General features: G+C 37.8%; 2 protein-coding genes across 2 annotated transcripts; both read right to left on the bottom strand.

Moving 5' to 3' along the window:
* Nucleotides 1-220: 220 nt before the first annotated feature.
* On the bottom strand, nucleotides 221-4,834 carry GNG11 (G protein subunit gamma 11). The gene is made up of 2 exons (XM_004431354.3): nucleotides 4,344-4,834; nucleotides 221-652 (listed from the first exon to the last, which is right to left on the bottom strand). The coding sequence occupies exons 1-2, from the start codon at nucleotides 4,437-4,439 to the stop codon at nucleotides 527-529; spliced, it is 222 nt and encodes a 73-aa protein (XP_004431411.1). The 5' UTR covers nucleotides 4,440-4,834; the 3' UTR covers nucleotides 221-526.
* A 9,930-nt stretch (nucleotides 4,835-14,764) lies between these two features.
* Nucleotides 14,765-21,420, bottom strand: GNGT1 (G protein subunit gamma transducin 1). Its single transcript, XM_004431353.2, has 3 exons — nucleotides 21,386-21,420; nucleotides 19,856-19,958; nucleotides 14,765-14,893 (listed from the first exon to the last, which is right to left on the bottom strand). The coding sequence occupies exons 1-3, from the start codon at nucleotides 21,418-21,420 to the stop codon at nucleotides 14,765-14,767; spliced, it is 267 nt and encodes an 88-aa protein (XP_004431410.2).
* Nucleotides 21,421-21,959: the final 539 nt, after the last annotated feature.

Raw genomic sequence — 21,959 nt, 5'->3', positions numbered from 1 at the left:
CCCTAATAGTTAACGTTAGATCAAAAACATTCCAGAAGTCAGAACTCAGCACTGTAAACCTCCTGAGAATTGAGGCAGAGAGAGCTGGATTGGAGACCTGATCTATCAAACCACCTAATCCTTTGATACATGTCCCAAACACTGGAAAGGTTATGGGGAGAAATATAAAAGTTAATGCAAAAAAAATAAATAAAATGCATTCTTAAATCATCAACACTCATTTTCCAGAGATAAAACTTTATTTGAGGCATCAAGCAATATACCGAAAGAGGTGAATCATGCAGAAGTAATGTCCTTATTTCCATAACTGTACATTTGATACTCTGCCCTCTTAAAACGGGTGTGTAGTGAGTGAAGATGAGAAGCACATAGCTTTTATACAGAGCCATATCTACATAAGTGCTGAAGAAAGTCTCCTTTGAATTTTGTTGTTTATTTTTTTCTTTAAAAGGCATGTCAGTTTTATTCTGGAAAACTAAAACAAACTAGTTCTTCCACTGAGGACGAAGTTTCTCCCCAGAGTTATTTATGAAATAATACAGCTGCCTTTTTCTTTAAAGGGATTCTTGTCTTCTGGAATTCCTTTCACCAGAGGATCCTCTCCAGAACGTTCTTCAATGTAATTCTTTATTTCTTCAGAACATTTAGACACCTTAAGAAAAGAAAATGAGTTAGGTCAGGATTGTTCAAACTTTGTCACGACCCTTTAGTGAAATTAATATAATTGGGTACAACCAGCATTTTTAAAAATGAAATAGAATATAATAGAATAAAAATATTAGAGAGCAGCACAGAACATATGGAATATATATGAATGATACAATCTGTGTAAAATATATTTCTTACTATGGTCAGAATCAAAAAGTTTGAAAGTCACTGTATCAAATCAATCATCTCTGGCAATTTCTATCCATTGTGCCTCATATGACTTCCTTCCTTTGCTAAAATTCAATTATGACGTGTCCACGATATTTTAGGAACTAAAACATGCCCTGCTTCCAATCTTCCATGCTAATGAACAGGGCAGTAGTAAATTCCCAAATGTTTTGGAGTGTGTCCTGCCAAAATTCTCATTTATTATGGGTGTGTGCCATGTTCTGCAATTTCACAAAATGATAAAGCATTGGAGAAAGTCTGACTCTGGAAAGGTTGAAGTTGCTCAATGTCTCATTCTGTGTCTCTGCTCAGAATTCTTTCCCATTGCTTGAGGGCAATGATCTTAATAGAACACTTATCTGAAGCTGATTATGCTTATCTAAGACTCTTGAGTTTATGTAATCATTTTAAACTCTATTTGCAATGGAGAAAAGACTGAATAGTTTCTTCAAAAAGTCTAACTTGAAGAGACAGCTTGCAAGAGTGAGAAAAAAAGGAATACAAAGGAGAGGAAAAAAAAAAAAGGATTAGTGCCTTAATAAAGGCCTGCATTACCAATACGAAATTAGAAGTAAAAATAGAAACTCCAGCAAATTCCCATGGAGACCTCTTAAAATTAGGCAAATGTTCCCATTGAATTTGTAATCTAGATTAGTAATCTTTAGACTGTTTTAATGATGATCACTAAAACATGTTTGCATATGTATCCCAAATGTATAAAATTATTTACTTATAAATAAGTGCTAATACTACTCTGTTAATACATCATGCATAATTATAAAACATAACCTGGAAATTATAAAAAGATGAGATTTAAAACTAACCAAAAATAGAAATTTTAATATTTTACTCCCACACCCCAAAGACTCTTTGCACACCAGTGTGAAGGCCATTGATTTATATTTAAAACTAGGTGCTGTATGTATATGACTTAAAATGTGGCAAAAGGAAATCTTTTCAAGTATCATTCTCCCAGGTAGCATCTGCTCTCCGTTGCTGCTGGCATTCATAGTGTGCGCATTTTAAGTGAATTCTCAGAAGTGATGACGCAAGTATTCATAACCTGGGGTCTGTGGCCCCAGAGAAATTTGTGGATAAGATTCAAGTGTCCCCAAATTGTATCTGTTCTTAAAGAGACTTCTTCATTAGGTTTCCAAAGAGATCTGTAACCTCTAAAAGTGAATAATTACTCCTTTGATGCATTTCCTTCCACGATCAAGTGGATATGTTTGAACAATTAGCTGGAGCCAGAAGTCAGCCTGTGAATTTTGTGTCCTTGGCCTGAGCAGAGCACACAGCTCAGACATGAACAATTTATTGACAGAATAATGGACTGGGTGTCAGAAGAGATGTGTTTTCGTAATTACGCTATCATTATCTCTGGGGTCTTAAATGAGGAGCTAGTGAGCCTCCTTGGGATTCTAGTTTTTCATCCTTAAAAATGAGAGGGTTGAATGATCTCTAAGAGCCATATTTGTCTAGCACTAATACTCTATAATTAAAAGTGCATAATAAGATATGTTTGAATATTATTATTATGACATTGATGCCTCTCCCTTTATCCCCTAAGGCCCTTTCTTAAGTTTTCACTCCCTCTGGCAAACACTTGAAGCTTCTGGATTTGGAAAATTGATCCAGCAGGGTGTGTCTAAGGGGCTGAGCTGGCAGCCGAGAGCTGGCAAGGAGAAACTGCTAATGAATGATATCTTTAATTTCCACATACTCAGCTGCATCTAGGCCCATGCAAAATTCCTAATTTGAAGCTTTAAATAACTAGAAGACACTTGTCTCATTTCTCCCCTATAAATTTTGCATAATGATACCAGATATCAAGATATTCCAACTTTGGGGCCAGGCCAGGTGGCCTAGTGCTTAAGTCTGGCACGCTCCATTCCATGGCCCGGGTTCGGCTCCTGGCGCGGACCTACACCATTCGTCTATCAGTGGCCGTGCTGCGACGGCAGCTCGTATACAAAATAGAGGAAGATTGGCAACAGATGTTAGCTCAGGGTGAATCTTCCTCAGCAAAAAAAACAAAAACAAAAGATATTCCAACTCTGCACAAACAATGCTTTATTTCAGTATACACAACTCTGTTTAATATGTAACCTCTAAGGTTCATTGTGTGAAAAATCTAAGTGGCCAACACACGCCGTACTGTGGGCTTTGCCATCCATAGAATGGGTCCCTTAAAATTTCAAGAAACAAGTCTACTAATTAGATCCTGTAGCTTTGTTTTTTCCTTTAAACACAGCTGTGTTTTTAAAGCTATAAAAACTCTTAACGTGGATAAAAAGGACTTTGCAATCCAAAATCTAGGAAGAGTAGGGATTTGGAAGTGAAAGATTAAATTCGAGCAAAGAAATGTATAAAGAGTAAAACTCGAAAAAGCTTGCATGTTCCAAACCTCACTCACAATGTGCATTTGGAGTCACAAGACTCTTGTCATGAACAGATTTACAGTAACTAAAGCAGGAAGGCAAGTGAGCGTATTTACCATCTCTGCTTCATTTCCATTGTTTTTCTTAATTTTTTTCTAGTATTAAACCGGAGAGAAATAAAATTGTTTAAATTTTTCTTGCTATGGAGAAAGGACTAGATCGTTTCCCTTAAAAAGTATCTGTCCAGAAGCTTATTTTCCGACTACAGGATGCCTAATTGAGGAAAAAAGGAAGAACCGAAGACCCCTATTCCTAGTAAGAAATTGAAGTAAAAATTACAAAATCTCCAACAAATTTCATTGGTGACTTCTGAACCCTGGGGCATATGTTCTCAATATGTAATCCATTTCAGTGGTCTCTAAAATTATTCACCATAATCCCTAAAAAGAATTTTCATATGTACCTCAGTATATGTATAATCATTTATTTGTAAACAAATCCAGATACTACTGTATTAGTTCATTGCGCATACTTAAAAAACATAAAGTGGAAATTATAAAGGGATGAGATTTACAAATAAATCAAAATAGAAATCGTAATGTTTTGTTCCAAAGGGCTGTTCATTGCACACCTCTGGAGAGCCTTCGTGAAATTCAAAACTAGGTAATTCAAGGCTTTAAATTGTGATTTAAAAAAACAAACAAACAAAAACCCTTTCAAATAGCATTCTTTCCCATAATGAAAAAGATCAAGGAACTAAATAGCCATCTGCCTTCTTCCTACAGCTTGAGTTTTTAAAGCCGACTCTCTAAGAGCAGGAAGAATTTCTTGTCTATTCCCCCCATTCTAGGCTCCTCAGACGTTTGGACATTTGGGTTCAAATTACTCATAGGATCCTTGCTCTCTCCTTTACCTCCTATGATTTCCCTACATCAACTGGCAGTTCCCAGGCACCACCCAAGTCCTACTTCAAGAGAAGCTGCAAAAGCAAAACCCCAAACTCTTATTTGTTTTACTGTAACAAACCAGGAAAAGCTGACCGTGGTTCATTTCAGAGAAGGAAATATTCTGGGACAGCCCAATTACCTGTTGTCTCTGCAACTTCACTTCTTTGCGAAGTTGCTCAACTTCCATCTTCAGCTTTTCCTTTTCTGGCAAATCTTCGATGTGAAGGGCCGGCATTTTCGCCCCAGAACTGGGCCCAGGGACAGCCCTGGAAGTGGAGCGGCGGGAAGTGCTGCAAACCGCGGCGCGTCCCGAAATAACTGCGGTGCCCGCGCACCCCGCCCGCCGGCGCAGGACGTGACCGCCTCCCCGCGCGGTGGTCCCCCAGCGCCCCGAGGGCTCAGCTGCCTGCGGGACGTCCCCTCACACCAGCCCTGTCCAGCGACCCAGGATCTTAAAACCCCTGGTCTTGTTCTCACGTCCCCACATCCCGGGAGCTTGCCCCAGTGAGCCCGAGAAGGGCTTAGCGTGAGAGGCGGCCCAGGACGATCTCCCAGCGGGGATGCTGGCCCCGGGTCTGCCTCCCGATCGTGCCACGCCCGCGGGGGACCGGCCTGGGCTGGGGCCCAAGGGTTGGGGTTGCGCTAGCCCACTTTCCTGGAGGAACAACACAAATTTTACTTTTTGTTCCTTTTTTTTTCCGTTTCCAAGTCACATCCGGGTTTTGTTTGTGAAGCAAGAAAAGGAGGAGACGACCCGGCAGGAAATAGCGGCCCTTCACCTCTCCCAGAGTTTCAAAAATATACAGCGTGTAACTTTCCTCTAGTTATGTCCGTGTTTATTGGTGGGAGATGTGGACGCTTAAGAAAAGGCCCAAGAGGAAAATGAAACTGAGCTGGAATCTCAGAGACACGCACCACATCTGTTGATGAATATCCATCCAGTCTGTTAAATGCCTGACATGGATTTACACATTTTGGGATAAAATGGGCATATGAGTATTGTTTACAACTTGCATGGCCATTTTCTCACAATAAATGGTCTGCATCCTCAACAGCAGAGTTTTTATTCTTTCTTCCGGAGAATGTTCTGTAATGATTGGAGGATAAGCCCATAATACTAGAGAAGACAGAAGCAGGAATCTTAAAAGTTCTTACCAGAAAGTTTCTCTACTCCCCATTTGCCAAGGTTTGGATGACGCTTGACACCAAGTTTTGAATTCCTGCCTCAAGCATCTTCCTAGATGTAGGCATGGCTTCACTTAGCATTGGTTTCTCCACTTTCTGCAAAGCAGTATTCATCTGGCTGCCACTTTGTAAAGCCAGGAAAAGTGTCTGATGTGAAAAATGTTTATGTGCAATATAAACTTTCTCTTTGACTATAAATTAAAAGATGCTCAAAAGACTAGAAGAAAAATAAAGTGTGAAGGTAAGCAACCATCCCAAGCAGTCAGGTATTTCTCCTCTCTGGAGATTACCTTCTGGGTATAGAGTCAAATTCAAGTTAAGCCTGGAGGCATTAACAATATGTCAGGGTGCTTGGCCTTAGACAGCCACAGCCACTCCCTGTTTTCTAAGCAGAGGCTTTTGTTTGTTCATAGTTTCTTGCCAGGTTCCACCCACTTGTCCTCACTGAATATATTAGAATGAAAAGAACAATAAGCTACTTGGTGAGTACTCAGATGTTCCAGTCCCAGCTCTGCCACAGGCCATCACTGGAAAAGTCACTTATTTTTTTCTGGATTTTAGTTTTCTAATTTGTAAAATATGTGATGGGGCAGGGAAGGGGTGAATTAGCTAAGATATGTTTCGTTTCTAACCGTATTTGTGTATCTACACCTGATAAACCACTTTCACAAAGGAAAAATGTTGTTTCTTTTTCTGTATTTGAAATACCACACATCCAGGATCTTCCAGGCTCAAAGAAGTTAGATCAGCTGCCGGAGTTTTCCCTGTTAGTAAGCAGTGAGCTGAGACAAAAACTCACATCTGCCTCCAGAACCAATTCATTTGTTTGATGCCCCATTGCTTAAATTTAAAAGGTTAGTTAAAAATAGCTTAAATAAGTTAGTGAAAGTAGTTAATGTGGCCTAAATTAAATAAGTTCAGCACTCAAATTAAATAAGTTGGTTAAGTAAATTAATGTATGTCTGTTCCAAATCATAAAAATAGAATTATTTTGGCCTGGAAATTTCTTCCCAGTGAAATCATCTACTTGCATGCAGTGATAAATATTTATAAATCCCTAGTTGTTCTTTAACTTCTTCCACAGTATTATGAGACAAATTAGAGATGAAATACATATTAGTCTACTTTTTTTTAGCTTTTATTCTTGTCAAATAATTCACATGCTAATATCATTTTAAGTAAATTGGTTAAATTAAAATGAATTGGGAAGTGCTGAAATCCCATGATCGCACAGCTTTCTGAAAAATGTTTTGTTGTTGCTGTTTGATTTTAAATGATAAAATGATGGGAATACTTTTTTTTTTAAGCAAAAGAGTATGTAGTCCCCTATCCCTAAGCATAGAATTTACCTTCCAGAGAGCAACCATGGTAAGAAATTTCTCATGTATTCTCACAGAAATATTCCATCAGCAAAAATTTTGGATAAACAAATTTTAAAATCTATCAGTTGTGTCCAAATGTAGTGTTAACTTTTTACTTATATTTTACATATTACCTCTAATAAAAGTTATTTTACAAAATAGTATGTGCAGAAACCATTCTGCAGTGAAAATGACGGGTGTAATCAGAAAGGAACTTTTATCAGCTCACTATCTTTTGACAAATGTTTCAAAGAAATCTGCTTAATAAAATAAAATTAACCATGTAATTATTTTCACTTTTAAAGTATAAAAGAGCAAAGACCATGAAATATTTACCTTGGCATGCAAAAAAAGGAAAAACAATTCTTTATTTTTCTGATGTATTAAGTATGTTGTTAAAAATCCGTATGAAGAAAACTCTGTAAGAAAATATTGAGGGCAGTTATATTGGAGTTGATTTAATACTAACTTGAACTCAAAAAAGACCAGGGTTCTGGTCTTATTTTATCTTGTGATTTTTTGCAAGACATAGATTCTCTCTGCCTGTTTTGTTGGTGTAAACAAACTAGGTTACCTCTCAAATTTTGCTCTTCTAAAATTTATAAAGTAAATGGTGACTGTTTAGAAACAGTTAAATGATGGTTTCTTAAGGAAAGTATTTAATACACGTTTGGCGCACTCTTGGTTCATTTGATATTTGGTTCAATTTATTATAATAATCACATGGAAATTTTCACGAACTCACCCATTCTATGTAACTATGTGCATAAGATTCCTTTTCTAGATGGAGATGGTGTGAAGTCACAGAATGACCTGTGTCCAATGCTCTGATTACCTTAACCTTATAATTCATGATATCAAAATAATTTCTTTTATCAGTTCTGTCCATAGAGGAATTTAATTTCCATCACATATCATTCATCATTCTCTTTGCTCAGTTTACTGTTTTCTTCCTGTTAATACATTCTTTTAGGAATTTAGAAGTTGGATATTAGCCTTGTTTTGAAATCTGGCTAAAATCAAATCAACCTGAATTAAAGTAACAGCAGGGTTTGTTTTTTTTTTTTGCTAAAGCTAAACTTACCTGTGTGTACAAAACACCTTCCAAGTGCCAGTATCTAAAATGCGATATTTTAGCAAGTATGTGGACTTAACCCATTCTACTAATAACATCAGGAAGTTGTGTTGAAGAGCCGAATGCTAAGACTATGCCTGAAGCATTTTTGTTTCCCTGTAGTCTTACCTCATTCCCTTTAACCAGTAATCCGTGACCCTAAAATAACAACTTCTGAAAAAAAAAGGTCACTCACTGCCAGTTGTAGCTGTGTAGACTGTGGGACAGTCATGATTTCATTTCCTTCTCCCTGGACCATCTTTCTCTATACTTCCTTCCTATGATTTTTATCTTATTCAAAATTCTGCTGACAATCTGTGTTTTTAAGCAGCAGGAATTTTACCCTACTATTGATTTAATCATTAGTTAAGCCAATAAGAATTCTGAATTATCTGATATAAAAAGTACAGGCATATCTCGTTTTATTGCACTTCGCTTTATTGCGTGTTGTGGGTATTGTATTGTTTACAAAATGAAAGTTTGTGGCAACCCTGCGTTGAGCAAGTCTATCGGCACCATTTTTCCAACAGCATTTGTTCACTCTGTTTCTGTGTTACATTTTGGTAATTCTCACACTACTTCAAACTTTTTTATTATTATTATATTTGTTATGGTGATCTGTGATCAGTGGTCTTTGATATTATTATTGTAATTGTTTTGGGGAGCCACAATCCACACTCATATAAGACGGTGAACATAATCCATAAATGTTGTGTGTGTTCCAACTGCTCCACCACCAGCTGTTTGCCCATCCCTCTCCCTCTCCTTGAGTTTCCCTATTCCCTGAGACACAACAATATTGAAATTAGGCCAATTAATAATGCTACAGTGGCCTCTAAGTGTTCAAGTGAAAGGAAGAGTCACAGTCTCTCACTTTAAATCAAAAGCTAGAAATGATTAAGCTTAGTGAGGAAGGCGTGTCAAAAACCAAGATAGGCTGAAAGCTAGGTCTCTTGCGCCAGTTAGTCAAGTTGTGAATAAAAAGGAAAAGTTCTTGAAGGAAATTAAAAGTGCTACTCCAGTGAACACACAAATGACAAGAAAGCAAAATAGTCTTATTGCTGATATGGAGAGTTTTAGTGGTCTGGATGGAAGATCAAACCAGCTACCACATTCCCTTAAGCCAAAGCCTAATCCAGAGCAAGGCCCTAACTCTCTTCAATTCTATGAAGACTGAGAGAGGTGAGGAAGCTGCAGAAGAAAAGTTTGAAGCTAGCAGAGGTTGGTTCATCAAGTTTAAGGAAAGAAGCCATCTCCGTAACATAAAGGTGCAAGGGGAAGCAGCAAGTGCTGATGTAGAAGCTGCAGCAAATCCTCCAGAAGATCTAGCTAAGATAATCAATGAAGGTGGCTATGCTAGACAACAGACTTTCAATGCAGATGAAACAGCCTTCTATTGGAAGAAGATGCCATCTAGGACTGTCATAGCTAGAGAGGAGAAGTCAATGCCTGGCTTCAAAGTTGCAAAGGACAGGCTGACCCTCTTGTTAGAGGCTAATGCAGCTGGTGACTTGAAGTTGAAGCCAATGCTTATTTATCATTCCAAAAATCCTGGAGCCCTTAAGAATTGTGCTAAATCTACTCTGCCTGTGCTCTATAAATGGCACAGCAAATCCTGGATGACAGCACATCTGTTTACAACATGGCTTACTGGATATTTTAAGCCCACTGTTGAGACCTACTACTCAGAAAAAAAGATTCTTTTCAAAATATTACTGCTCATTGACAATGCACCTGGTCATCCAAGAGCTCTGATGGAGATGTACAAGGAGTTGAATGCTGTTTTCATGCCTGCTAACACAGCATCTATTCTGCAGCCCATGGATCAAGGAGTAATTTTGACTTTCAAGTCTCATTATTTAAGAAATATATTTTGTAACGTTATAGTTGCCATAGTGATTCCTCTGATGGATCTGGGCAAAGTAGATTGAAAACCTTCTGGAAAAGATTCAACATTCTAGATGCCATTAAGAACATTCATAATTCGTGGGAAGAGGTCAAAATACTAACATTAACAGGAGTTTGGAAGAAGTTGATTCCAACCTTCATGGATAACTTTGAGGGGTCCAAGACATCAGTGGAGGAAGTAATTGAAGGTGTAGCAGAAATAACAAGAGAACTAGAATTAGAAGCAGAGCCCAAAGATGTGACTGAATTGCTTTAACCTCATGATAAAACTTTAACGGATGAGGGATTGCTTTTTATAGATGAGCAAAGAAAGTGGTTTCTTGAGATGAAATCTACTCCTGGTGAGGAAGCTGTGAAGACTGTCGAAATGATAACAAAGGATTTAGAATATTGCATAAATCTAGATGATTAAGCAGTGGCAGGATTTGAGAGGATTGACTCCAATTTTGAAAGACTTTCTACTGTGGGTAAAATGCTGTCAAACAACATCGCACACTACAGAGAAATCATTTGTAAAACGAAGAGTCAATCAATGTGGCAAACTTCAATGTTGTCTTATTTTAAGGAATTGCCACAGCCACCCCAACCTTCAGCAACCACCACCCTGATCAGTCAGCAGCCATCAACATCGAGGCAGGAGCCTCCACCAGGAAAGAGATTATGACTCACTGAAGGCTCAGATGATGCGGACGATGGGTAGCGTTTTTTAGCAATAAAGTATTTTTTAATTAAAGGATGTACATTGTTTTTTAAGACATAATGCTGTTGCACACTTAATAGACTACAGTATAGTGTAAACATAACTTTTATATGCACCAGGAACCCATGTGACTTGTTTTATTGAGATATTCACTTTATTGCTGTGGTCTAGAACTGAACCTGCAATGTCCTCAATGTCTCCAGTATGCCCGTACTGTCCTTACCTGCTTTTAATTGAATTAAACACTTATCAAGTCAATTAAATTGTAGAGACAATTCATTAGTTGGTGTGGCAGTTTGAGAGATGAACAGAGCTTTTGGCTTGGGAAATTTACAATATAACATTGAGATTATGACAATTATATTGTTTTATAATAATTATTATAATTATAATATAATATAACTATAATAATAACTATAATAAGAGAAAGCAATGTTAAATGACTTAAGAGATACACAAAATACTTTTGGGATGGAGTGAGGGACAGAGGAGATAGTTTTTAATGAGCCTTAGAAGAGGAGTAGGATTTCAAAAGGCTGAAATGAGATGGAGTGGAGGGAGGGACACTTCAGATGGAGAGGTCAGTATAACTAAATTCCAGAAGGTGGAAAAATGAGGTGTCATGTCACGGATTATTTAATTGTCAAGTTTGTTGACTACAGGAAGTCTACAGGGTTTATAATAATAGAGGACATCTATTAGGTTTTTGCTATATGCTCATCTCTGATTTAAGTGATTTTAAATATTCATATAAGGATCCATCCTAATCCTCCATTTTATCATGAAAAAAACTGAGCTTCAAAGAGCTGAAGTTACTTTTCCAAAGTTGTCAACTGAAAGTGGATGAGCCAGGGTTTTAACTTGGAATCATCTGGCTCCAAAGTCAATTTCCAGTTGTTAGATGAAAGCTAGAGACGTTGGTTTGGACTATATATGTACTAAATGCCATAGCCAAGCCTTTGCATTTTTTTAATCAGGAAAAAAAAAAGATATATGGAACACTTAATAAACACTCAATTGCTCATGGAAACCCCATAGAGACCGACCACAATTACACAAACAAACAAACAAATGAAATATGTAGTCTGCTAGATGGTGATGGGTGCTATGGAGGAAAATAGAGTGGGACAAGGAGATAGGAAGTGCTGGGAGTAATTGGAGAGGGTTTGTATAATTTTCTTTTTTTTACTGAAGTATAATTGATATACAGTATCCAATTAGTTTCAGGTGTACATCATAGTGATTCAACATTTATATACATTATGAAATGATCACCACGATAAGTCTGGTTACCATCTGTCACCATACAAAGTTATAGCAATATTATTGACTATATACTCTATGCTGTATCCCCATGACTATCCCCATCCCCATGACCTATTTATTTTATAACTGGAAGTTCATACCCCTTAATTCCCTTCACCTATTTCACCTGTCCCCCAATCCCTCCCCACTCTGGTATCTACTAGTTTGTTTCCTGTATCTGAGTCTATTTCTGTTTAGTTTTGCATGTTCATTTGTTTTGTTTTTTAGATTCCACATATAAGTGAAGTCATATGGTAATTATCTTTCTCTGACTTATTTCACTCAGCTTAATACCCTCTAGGTCCACCCACATTGTCACAAGATTTCCTTCTTTTTTATGGCTGGGTAATACTCCATTGTGTATATATACCACATCTCCTTTATCTATTCTTCTGTCAATGGAGACAGGTTGCTTCCATATCTTGGCTATTGTAAATAATGCTGCAGTGAATATAGGGATGCATGTATCTCTTCAAATAGTGTTTTTGTTTCCTTCAGATAAATACTCAAAAGTGGAATTGCTGGATCATATTATAGTTCTATTTTTAATTTTTTGAGAAACCTCTATGCTGTTTTGCATTGTGGCTGCACCAACCTACATTCCCACCAACAGTGTACGAGGGTTCCCTTTTCTCCGCATCCTTGCCAACACTTGTTATTTGTTGTCTTTTTGATGATAGCCATTCTGACAAGTGTGAGGTGCTATCTCATTGTGGTTTTGATTTGCATTTCCCTGATGATTAGTGATGTTGAACATCTTTTCTTGTGCCTGTTGGCCATCTGTATGTCTTCTTTGGAAAAATGTCTATCTGGGCCTTCTGCCCATTTTTAATCAGATTTTTTTTTGATATCAAGTTGTATAAGTTCTCCATATAGTTTGGATATTAATCCCTTATAGGATTTATGATTTGCAAATATCTTCTCCCATTGAATAGATTGCCTTTTTTTGTTGTTGATGGTTTTCTTCACTGTGAAAAAGCTTTTTAGTTTGCTATAATCACATTTGTTTGTTTTTGCTTTTGTTGCCATTGGCTGACAAGGCTGGCCCAAAATATATTGCTAAGACTGATGTCAAAAAGCTGACTGCCTATGTTTTCTTCTAGGTTTTTGTAATTTTAAACAGAGGGAAAAGAGCTTCTCCACAGCAAAAGGAAATAAGAGACTCCAGTAGTTTATCCTGGAATCCCTTAATACCCAAAGCATGTTTGATATGTGGTAGTGTGTGTTGCTAACCATTCAGCTAGAGATCTAGAGTCTGAACCTGAGAAATGTGTCAGTTCACTTCTCTGAGCTTTGATTTTCTCCATTCCACAAGACAAGTGACAAGAGTCACTAGATCTTTCTTGAGCATTTACTGTTGGCCAGAGAGGGAGGGCACTGTGCTGGGGGCCAAACTTGGGACTGCCTTTAGATTCCCTTCCAGCCCAAATAATAGATAATTCATACCTTGTTTTAAAAGGATGACAGTCAATTAGCACTTTTGAGTATTCTGATCACTGATGTACCCAAAAATAACACTGAATGTGAAACAGCAACAAGGAAACACTAACATCCAAAAATACCGTATGATTTCCTTCATTAAGTAGTAGATAATAACAACAATAAACAAACACATAGAGACAGAGATTGGATTGGTGGTTACCAGAGGGGAAGGGGGGAGGGAGGAGGGCGAAAGGGATAATTCAGCACGTGTGTGTGGTGATGGGTTGTAATTAGTATTTGGGTGGTGAACATGATGTAATCTATGCAGAAATAGAAGTATAATGATGTACACCTGAAATTTATACAATGTTATAAACCAATGTTACTGCAATAAACAAAAAATTAAAAAGAAAAATAGTTTCTGAGTTGGGGTAATTAACTCTTGTCATTTGTTACACAGACACAGAGACAAGTTATCTCTTAGTCATTAGCACAGAAATGGTGAGATTTGGCTCATGCAAACCCAGTAAGATGCCAGGAGGAAACTGATTAGCAGGATGATGCAGGTGGTAGCTATCTGTCTATCATCTCACCCTCACATGTTACAGAACAAAGGACTGTACTGGTGAAAGTCTTCATGGGGATAGGATGGAACAGCATGCGTCTTAAAGGATTCTGGACATTTTGTCTAGTTCCTTTCCCAGTAATAATACTAGTTAACATTCATTAAGTCTCACTATGTGCCAGGCAATATGCTAAGTGCTATAGTCACCCTATTATAATATTAAACCCCATGAAAAAGAGAATAGAGCCATTATTATCCCTAACCCTCAGTAGAAGAAACTGAGATTTAGAAAGATTACATAATTTATCCAAAGTCAGTTAGGTAGTAAAGTGCCAGAGCCAGAAGTCTGGCTTCTCGTAACCTTTATTCTGCTGCTGGTTAAATCCACTGCGCTCTGTGACCACAGACTGAACCCTTAATCCAGTTGGCAATCCAGGAAAAAGTCTCGTCATTATTGACAAGCAGAATTGGTAAGAACGTAGGGAGAGGTTTTGTTAAAACCATCACCACTGACTGGGGAATGAGAGAGAAAAGGAAACAGAAAGCAAAATATCAACAACAAAAATCTCAGCACGCATTCTGCCAAGATAGGTCTTCTGTGGATCAAACTAAGAGACTTCCTCGCTCTGTAAGCAAGAGAAAGGTTGGGAAAAATATAAGTCTAACCATGAAATTTCAATTATGAGTATTGAAAGGGAAGTGAAAAAACAGAAAACATTAACTATATGCAGGCAACCAGAATAATATAGACTTATTCATAAAACACAGTAATTATTGTTAAAGAAAGGGGTCAATTAATATTTATTGTCAATTATGTGTTAAACCCTATGTTTAATAAGAGAAACATAGTCTTATTCATTATCACATTCCAATTTTTATTAAAAGTTTATATTTAATAAGTTTAAAAATTCATGTACATGCTTAATAGTATTATTATATGTGACCAAAAGTTAGTATTGTCATGAAAGCTCAAGATATTCCAAGGATTTTTTTCTTTCCTTTATGAAATCACACAGCCTCCTTTGAGCTCCTTGAAGGGATTTTTGTCCTCTGGGATACCCTTTACTAGTGGATCCTCCCCAGATCTTTCTTCAACATAATCTCTCACTTCTTCGCAACATTTGGATACCTTAAAGGAAAGGAGAAAGAGATGACTCATTTGGTTTAATATGGAATATTGCAGAATCCAAGGATGTATTTATTATAATGATTTTTTGTGTTCTTTTTAATGTGATTCTGCTTTCTGCCAATGCATATGTACTTTCTAGGAGAGAAGAAGAAATAGCTGCTCCCTCCCCTATCCTCCTGGATATGTCCAGGCCAAGGATAAACAGCTGGCCACACTCCAGCGAAGGGTTCCCAGGAGACACTGCCTCCAGCTTCTTTAAAGGAAACAAGATCCAGGGATCAGGACACAGCTGGCAACACAAGCCAAGAATGTCACCAGAGTGAACATTGATTAAATCTTTTTCCTTACTCCAAAAATGTGACTTGTAAAGGTGGAAAGGAATGAATAATTGTTCAATTCCAGGCTTATCACCACTCCTGGGTTCTCAGATGTATACACATGTAATTTTATTTTAAACTCATCTACAATGATTGATCATGACAGTGTAGTAGAAGGTAAGCTCCAAAGGGTTAGGGACCTTTGGCTGATTTGTTCACATGTATCCCAGCCACCTAGAACAGAGCCTGCATTTAGTTCGTGCTCAGTAAATGAATATTTGCTGAACTGAATCATTTGTTTTGTTCATGAGCTTGCTCCTCACTTATCAGCACCATTTAATGACTTCCTGAAAAATCAGGCTTTAGTATTTTAATGGATTCAGCCAGAACCTGTTAATGTACCCCTTAATACACCTTTTAGACAGAGGCAATATTCTATACATATGTAAATATAAATAGATGTGTGTGTGTATACACATGCATATACACATGTGATGAAATTATTCATTTGTTTTCTTTTTTAATAGGAGACTTCAATGAGGTGTGTGTGTGTTTTTTTTTTGTTTTGTTTTTTTTGAGGAAGGTTGGCCCTGAGCTAACACCTGTTGCCAATCTTCCTCTTTTTTTTTCTCTTTTTCTCCCCAAAGCCCCTGGTACATAGTTGTATATCCTAGTTGTAGGTCCTTCTAGTTCTTCTATGTGGGACGCCGCCTCAGCATGGCTTGATGAGCAGTGAGTAGGTCCACACCCAGGATCTGAACTGGTGAACCCCGGGCTGTGGAAGTGGAATGCGTGAACCTAACCGCTGCGCCACTGGGCCAGCCCCTGTTCATTTCTTTTAACTTTCAACTTGTTTCATTTTCACTTAATATACCATTCATGACATGAACACAAAACTACTTCATTTGGTGGCCATTCCGTAAGTTATCTAATTTATTGGTTTATTTTTTAAATAAAATCTTTATGCCATTTTTGTATGCAAATTCCAAACAACATTAGACATAAGACTTACGATTACTTTACAACCTTGCAAACTCGTTATCTACATATTAGAACAAACCATTCCAGGGCCGGCCCCGTGGCTTAGCGGTTAAGTGCGTGTGCTCCGCTCCCGGCGGCCCGGGTTCGGATCCCGGGTGCGCACCGAGGCACCACTCCTCCAGCCATGCTGAGGCCACGTCCCACATACAGCAACTAGAAGGATGTGCAGCTATGACAGACAACTATGTACTGGGGCTTTGGGGGAAAAATAAGTAAATAAAATCTTTAAAAAAAAAAAAAAGAACAAACCATTCCTAACTGGGGCAAGGAGTTGGTGAGGTGGCTCCTTCATACGATGCTACTTGGAGTTTATACACACTTTTGAGATATGTGGTAACTTAGATTCACTCTTTTTCCTCCTTGAAATTCAAAATTGAGATTTACATTCATTTATTTTTCCTCTTCTCCAAACACCAGCTCTTTTGGCCACAACTAGATGTCAGGCACAGAGGTTTAAATTGCTGTCCTAATTCAAGAGTCAGTGAGGGCTTGGTTTTGACAGTGTCTGGCTAGGATCTGAGGATCTGAGGAGCAATAAATTACCTAAAATCATATGTGAGTGTATGTGTTTAAAAATTATTTCAAGGCCTGGCCCCATGGCCTAGTGTTTAAGTTCGGTGCACTCTGCTTTGGCGGCCGGGGGTTCGGTTCCCAGGCGCGGACCTATGTCATTTGTCAGTGGCCATGTTGTGGTAGCGACCCACAAACAAAATAGAGGAAGATTGGCACAGATGTTAGCTCAGGGCCAATCTTTCTCGGGATAAAAAAGCTGTTTCAGGGAGGCTTATCATAAGTATATATAGTTTAATACGGGATTACATGGCATGGTGGCAAGAGCATGGACATTGGATTCGGGTCATCCCAGGTTTGAATTTCAGCTCTGCCCACTTACCAGCTGTGCATGTATCCTTAGTTTAGATAGTTCATCTAAGGTTTAATTACTTCATCTGTGAAATAGGAAAAGCAACACTGGTTGCATTAAGTGCTTGGCATACAATAGATGCTCAACCAAATGGTAGCTATTTTTAGCTATTACTACAAAGATTGTCTTTAGTCTTTGCCTATTACATTGACTTATAGTCATTGCAAATCTGTCAGCTTTAGAAACTGGATGCAAAGAGTTGTCTTACTCTGACAGTACTAGGGCCGACAGCAAAATTGAGTTGAGGCATATTATGAACCAGTCTGGTTCACAGATATCAATAATAATTTAAAAATTAATAATAATGGTAGAAAGCACTTGCTATGTACTAGGCACTGTTCTCAGAGATATATATATGTTATCCCATTTATTTCTCCCAATTGCCCTCTGAATTAGATGTTGTTACTATTCCCATTTCCAGAAAAAGAAACAGAGGCACAGGTAGGTTAGATAACTTAGGTGAATGTTACACAGGGAGAAAGTTGTGCAGCCAGAATCTGAACCAGGGGTATGGTTCCAGCATCTATCCACTTAACCATACTGTAATGACATTACGCCATCCTGCGTCAGAGCTATGGGTTCAGGACCTGGAAGTTCTGTGTGTGTGTGTGTGTGTGTGTGTGTGTGTGGTTTTGGCAGTCTGATATTAAATTAATTTGACTTCCAAGAGCAAGGAGACGTTGAGTAATAGGGAAAAGGAACCCAAAAACCTGACAGATGGTGATGTATGTGATGTTTACCCAAAATAAAAATTCCCAGGTGAACTTGCCACAAGTGAATAATAGACATAAAGGTAACCAAATTGCCTGCAAAACAACAATCCTGAGTATATAAATAATAAAACAGCTTTTGGAAGTTTCAAGTAAAGAAGAAAAAATAGCTCTCTTTTATCCCAAAAGTTTATTTTATTTTCCCCAATTTATAAAAATAAGGATTTTAACTTTCGGGTGTGTATTACAAGCTGTTGTGCTGTTTATAGATTTAACTTTATCTTTACAGCAAAAGATGTTTTGTCTGTACGGAAAGGGCAGTGGGGAAGTTTGAGACAATTATAAACATAAAAAGAAGCCAGAATTCCAATTTTTATTGGGAGCAAGGGTTTTGAGCAAAGTATGAAGATAATGCAAACTCCTTTTTTTGCTTTGGCCTGATAAAGCAAAATGAGTTTTTAAAAAAATATAAAATATACTCTTATCACTTGTGGAGGAGTTTTTATTCTACTAACTTTCCTAAAGTGAAGAGATCTAAAGTATATATCTACATTTTCCAAGCTTCATTTTGTTTGGTGGAAACTTTTATTTCTTTGCCATTTCTGCTCCTTCCAATGGCAGAGAACTCTTGGTAACCATTTCTAACATCTGTCAGATGTTTATAGGGGGAACAAGTGAGTTCTTGGGCTTGAACTCATTTTTACTAGCAAAGAAGGAATAGAATGTGCTCATTCATTACTGGCCGTGACAGTGCTGAAGGGGATGAGGTCTTGGCTAAAAGTATTTGAACCATATCAAATAAATCAAATAAAGAGAAGCTTATCAATTTAGAGGAGTAAAAACAAAATGCCTATTTACATTGCTTCATTTTATTGCTTTGTTAAATATGGTCTCTGTCTCATATTCCTCATTTTCTCTTTCTTTCCTTCCTTTTTGTTTTAATAACTCTAGAAAAATGTAAAAACATTTTTAGCTTAGTGGTCATACAAAAACAGGCTAAGGGTTGGATTCGGCCCATGGAAAATAGTTTTCCAGACCCTTGATTTAGAGTCTAAATCAAGAGATAATTGTGATTATTAATTTTCTTAATCCACAATTAATTTCTTTTTTCTTTTTTTTTTTTTTTTGTGCTGAGGAAGATTCGCCCTGAGCTAACATCTGTTGCCAATCATCCTCTATTTTGTATGTGGGTGCCCACCACAGCTTGGCTGCTGACTAGTGGTATAGGTCCATGCCTGGGAACCAAACCCTGGCTGCCGCAGCAGAGCGCACTGAACTTAACCACTAGGCCATGGGGCTGGCCCCAATCCCCAATTAATTTTATCTGAACAATTTATTTTTAGCCACATTGAGCCTCTTCAGTGAATGGTGTGGGGGAGGAAAGGTGACTTTTCCTCTACCCTTCTAGGTTCTGGCTGAGACACCCCTGTAATAAAAAAAAGGCAGATTAACAGGAGAAAAACATAAGTTTAATAACATGTATACCTCCTGTACACATGGGAGATACCCAGGAAAACTGAGTAAGTCTCCAAAATAGCCCAAAACACCACCTTAAATACCATCTCCAGCTAAAGACAAAAGAAGATGTTGAGAGGTGGGGGAGCCAGTTATGGGAGGTGACCAGGAAAAGCATAGTTAACACAAGTAAGGTTGTTAAGCAGATTGAAGTCCTAGCCTTCTGCATTGATAAGAGATGTAGAGTCATCCTTCTCTTACTGAGCAGGAGACACCCTTACAAATGGAGATTTCCCTTATAAACGTAAATGTCTCTTCCAAAAGGGTAACTTCTGCTTACCTGGTGTTCAGAGCTTCTCCTGTGCTGATGTTTCTTAAAAGTAATCAGCCTAAATAATCCTTATGCCAAAGACGCATATTTTGGGGTGGCACATTCTGCTCCCCTTCAACGGCATATAACCTGGTGGCCACAGTATCTCTAGTTTAAAATAAAATTCAAAAGAGAGCAGCAGTTTACCAGCATTCTTTCCAGTGTCACTTCTTTCTTGAGCTGATCAACTTCCATCTTCAACTTGTCCTTTTCTGTCAGGTCCTCAATATTGATCACTGGCATCTTTCGCCTACCAAAAAGGTAGAAGGTTAGTTCATAGGTTCGAATTGCTGGACTTGATTCAAGTCAATGTTAGCCAACCCTTCCCTTAGCCCTTAACTTACTAAGTGAACTGTTTCTTTCTTTTACTTCCTATGATAATCAATTTCTCATGAATGCTCTGAACAATTCTAGCACTGCACACTAGACTTGGAACTTTAAAGCTTCTTTATAATCTTCACTAATATGATTAAACCAAGCATTGGACTCTAAACACCTGCTAGTAGGTTCGTTGGGAGAGGTCAGTTTAGTCAGTATATAATCTTAAATACCCAAAGCTCTGCCTTTTCCCTAGTTTTTTGCACAGTGTAAAAATCAGGGTTTCCAACCCTCATCTCCAACTCCAAAGCCCTCTACCATATGATTTATGCCATTTAAGTTAGTTTGAGGTCATTCTGAGGACTGTCCATTAATCCCCTAAATCACTAGAGTATTATAATCTGGTATTAACAGAGAATCTTACAAAAGTGTTATTATAAGTTCTTTACAAATAGTGGATTAAAATATGAACCAATAGAATAGAAATATAGCAAACAACTTTGTTAATCAGAAACAAACTAGCATATTACTTAGAAGTATTTCTCCAAACAATAGCTGGAATTTGTACGTAACTGTCACAATGAATTGGATAGCAACAATGAGCAAACACAGAAAGTTAAAGTGGACATAGTGAGTCTGATCTACTGATGTACATCACAAAAGAATAGACTCTTCTACACTCTTAGCAATCTCTTCTCCTTAATTAGATCAATGGACAATGAGGAAGACGGTTCAGTCGCTAGTGGTACCTGTATGAAATGGAAAAGATTTGTTGTAGCCAAGTGGCGTCATACTTATAATCTCTCCTCTCTTGGTCCTTTCCCTTTCTCTTTTGTTTGTCTGGTCCAATTTTTACAATAATATATTTTTATGAAAGCAGACATATTCAGGCTATATGCTATTTCAGAGAACAACTTAACATTGTACCTCTACATGAAAATATTTTGCTAATCATATATCAACAATTAACCTATTTACTTGTATTTATATATTTCCTTGTTTTTATTTCGAAAACCTCTGAGGAAACATTATTTCCCTTCTTTATTTTATAATAGCCTGTTCTTCTCTGGGAAAGAGGTAGTTTAGCACATTTTTAGGGATAAATGTTTAAATATGCCAGCCCAGAGGTAAAAAGAACATCCTATGGGTACCCGAAGTCAGTGTTTCCTATACTTTTTATTTTTGCTATTCTGTTCTTATTTTAAGAAAACAAATGACAACAAAAAGGTTATTTCTTCCTGTGTAATTATTGTTTGGTATTCGACAACCCATTCTCAATTTTATTCTTACCTTCCTTCTCACTTCCTTCAGACTATCTATAAAAATTCACAAACATCTATTTCTGCTGATGATTTTTACCTGTTGATATTGTCCTTTGCAGGACTTTTCTCCATTTTGGAAAGCATATTCCACTTGGCAATGGCTCTGACATCTCAGTGTGCATAAGAATCGCTTTAGGAACTTGTTAAAATATGAGCCCAACCTAAGAGGTGTTGATTTGGGGTAGGGCTTAGAATTTCATTTTCTCTGTTCCAGAGAAGCCCTACCATATTATTGCTAATGAAATGATCATTCACTGGCACTCGCTAGCTGTGGGGCCCTGACCAAGTTACTTAACCTACCTGTGCCTCAGTTTACTAGGAAATAGAAGCAATAATATTACCTACATTATAGATATCTTGAGAGGAATAAGGATTGCATAACAGTGTATAGCACAGGGCAAACACTCAGTACTCACTTACTCTGTACCTCTAGACTTTCAGACTGTGCTGTCTTATGTGTCACTTGCTAATAGGTGGCTTTATAAGTGCTCTGAAAGGATATCATGTGGACAGAATTGGCTCCTTTAGTACCACGCGTAGCCGTTGCTGTTGCTGCCCTGCCCAGATCTCCCTTTCCAGGCTGAGGTACTCATCCCCCCAGCAGCTGCAGG

Source organism: Ceratotherium simum, chromosome 1 (assembly GCF_057802395.1).
Source record: "Ceratotherium simum simum isolate JZ-2026a chromosome 1, ASM5780239v1, whole genome shotgun sequence".
NCBI lineage: Eukaryota > Metazoa > Chordata > Mammalia > Perissodactyla > Rhinocerotidae > Ceratotherium > Ceratotherium simum.
The sequence above is the reverse complement of the archived record's forward strand: the minus strand, read 5'-3'. Positions and strand labels throughout refer to the sequence as shown.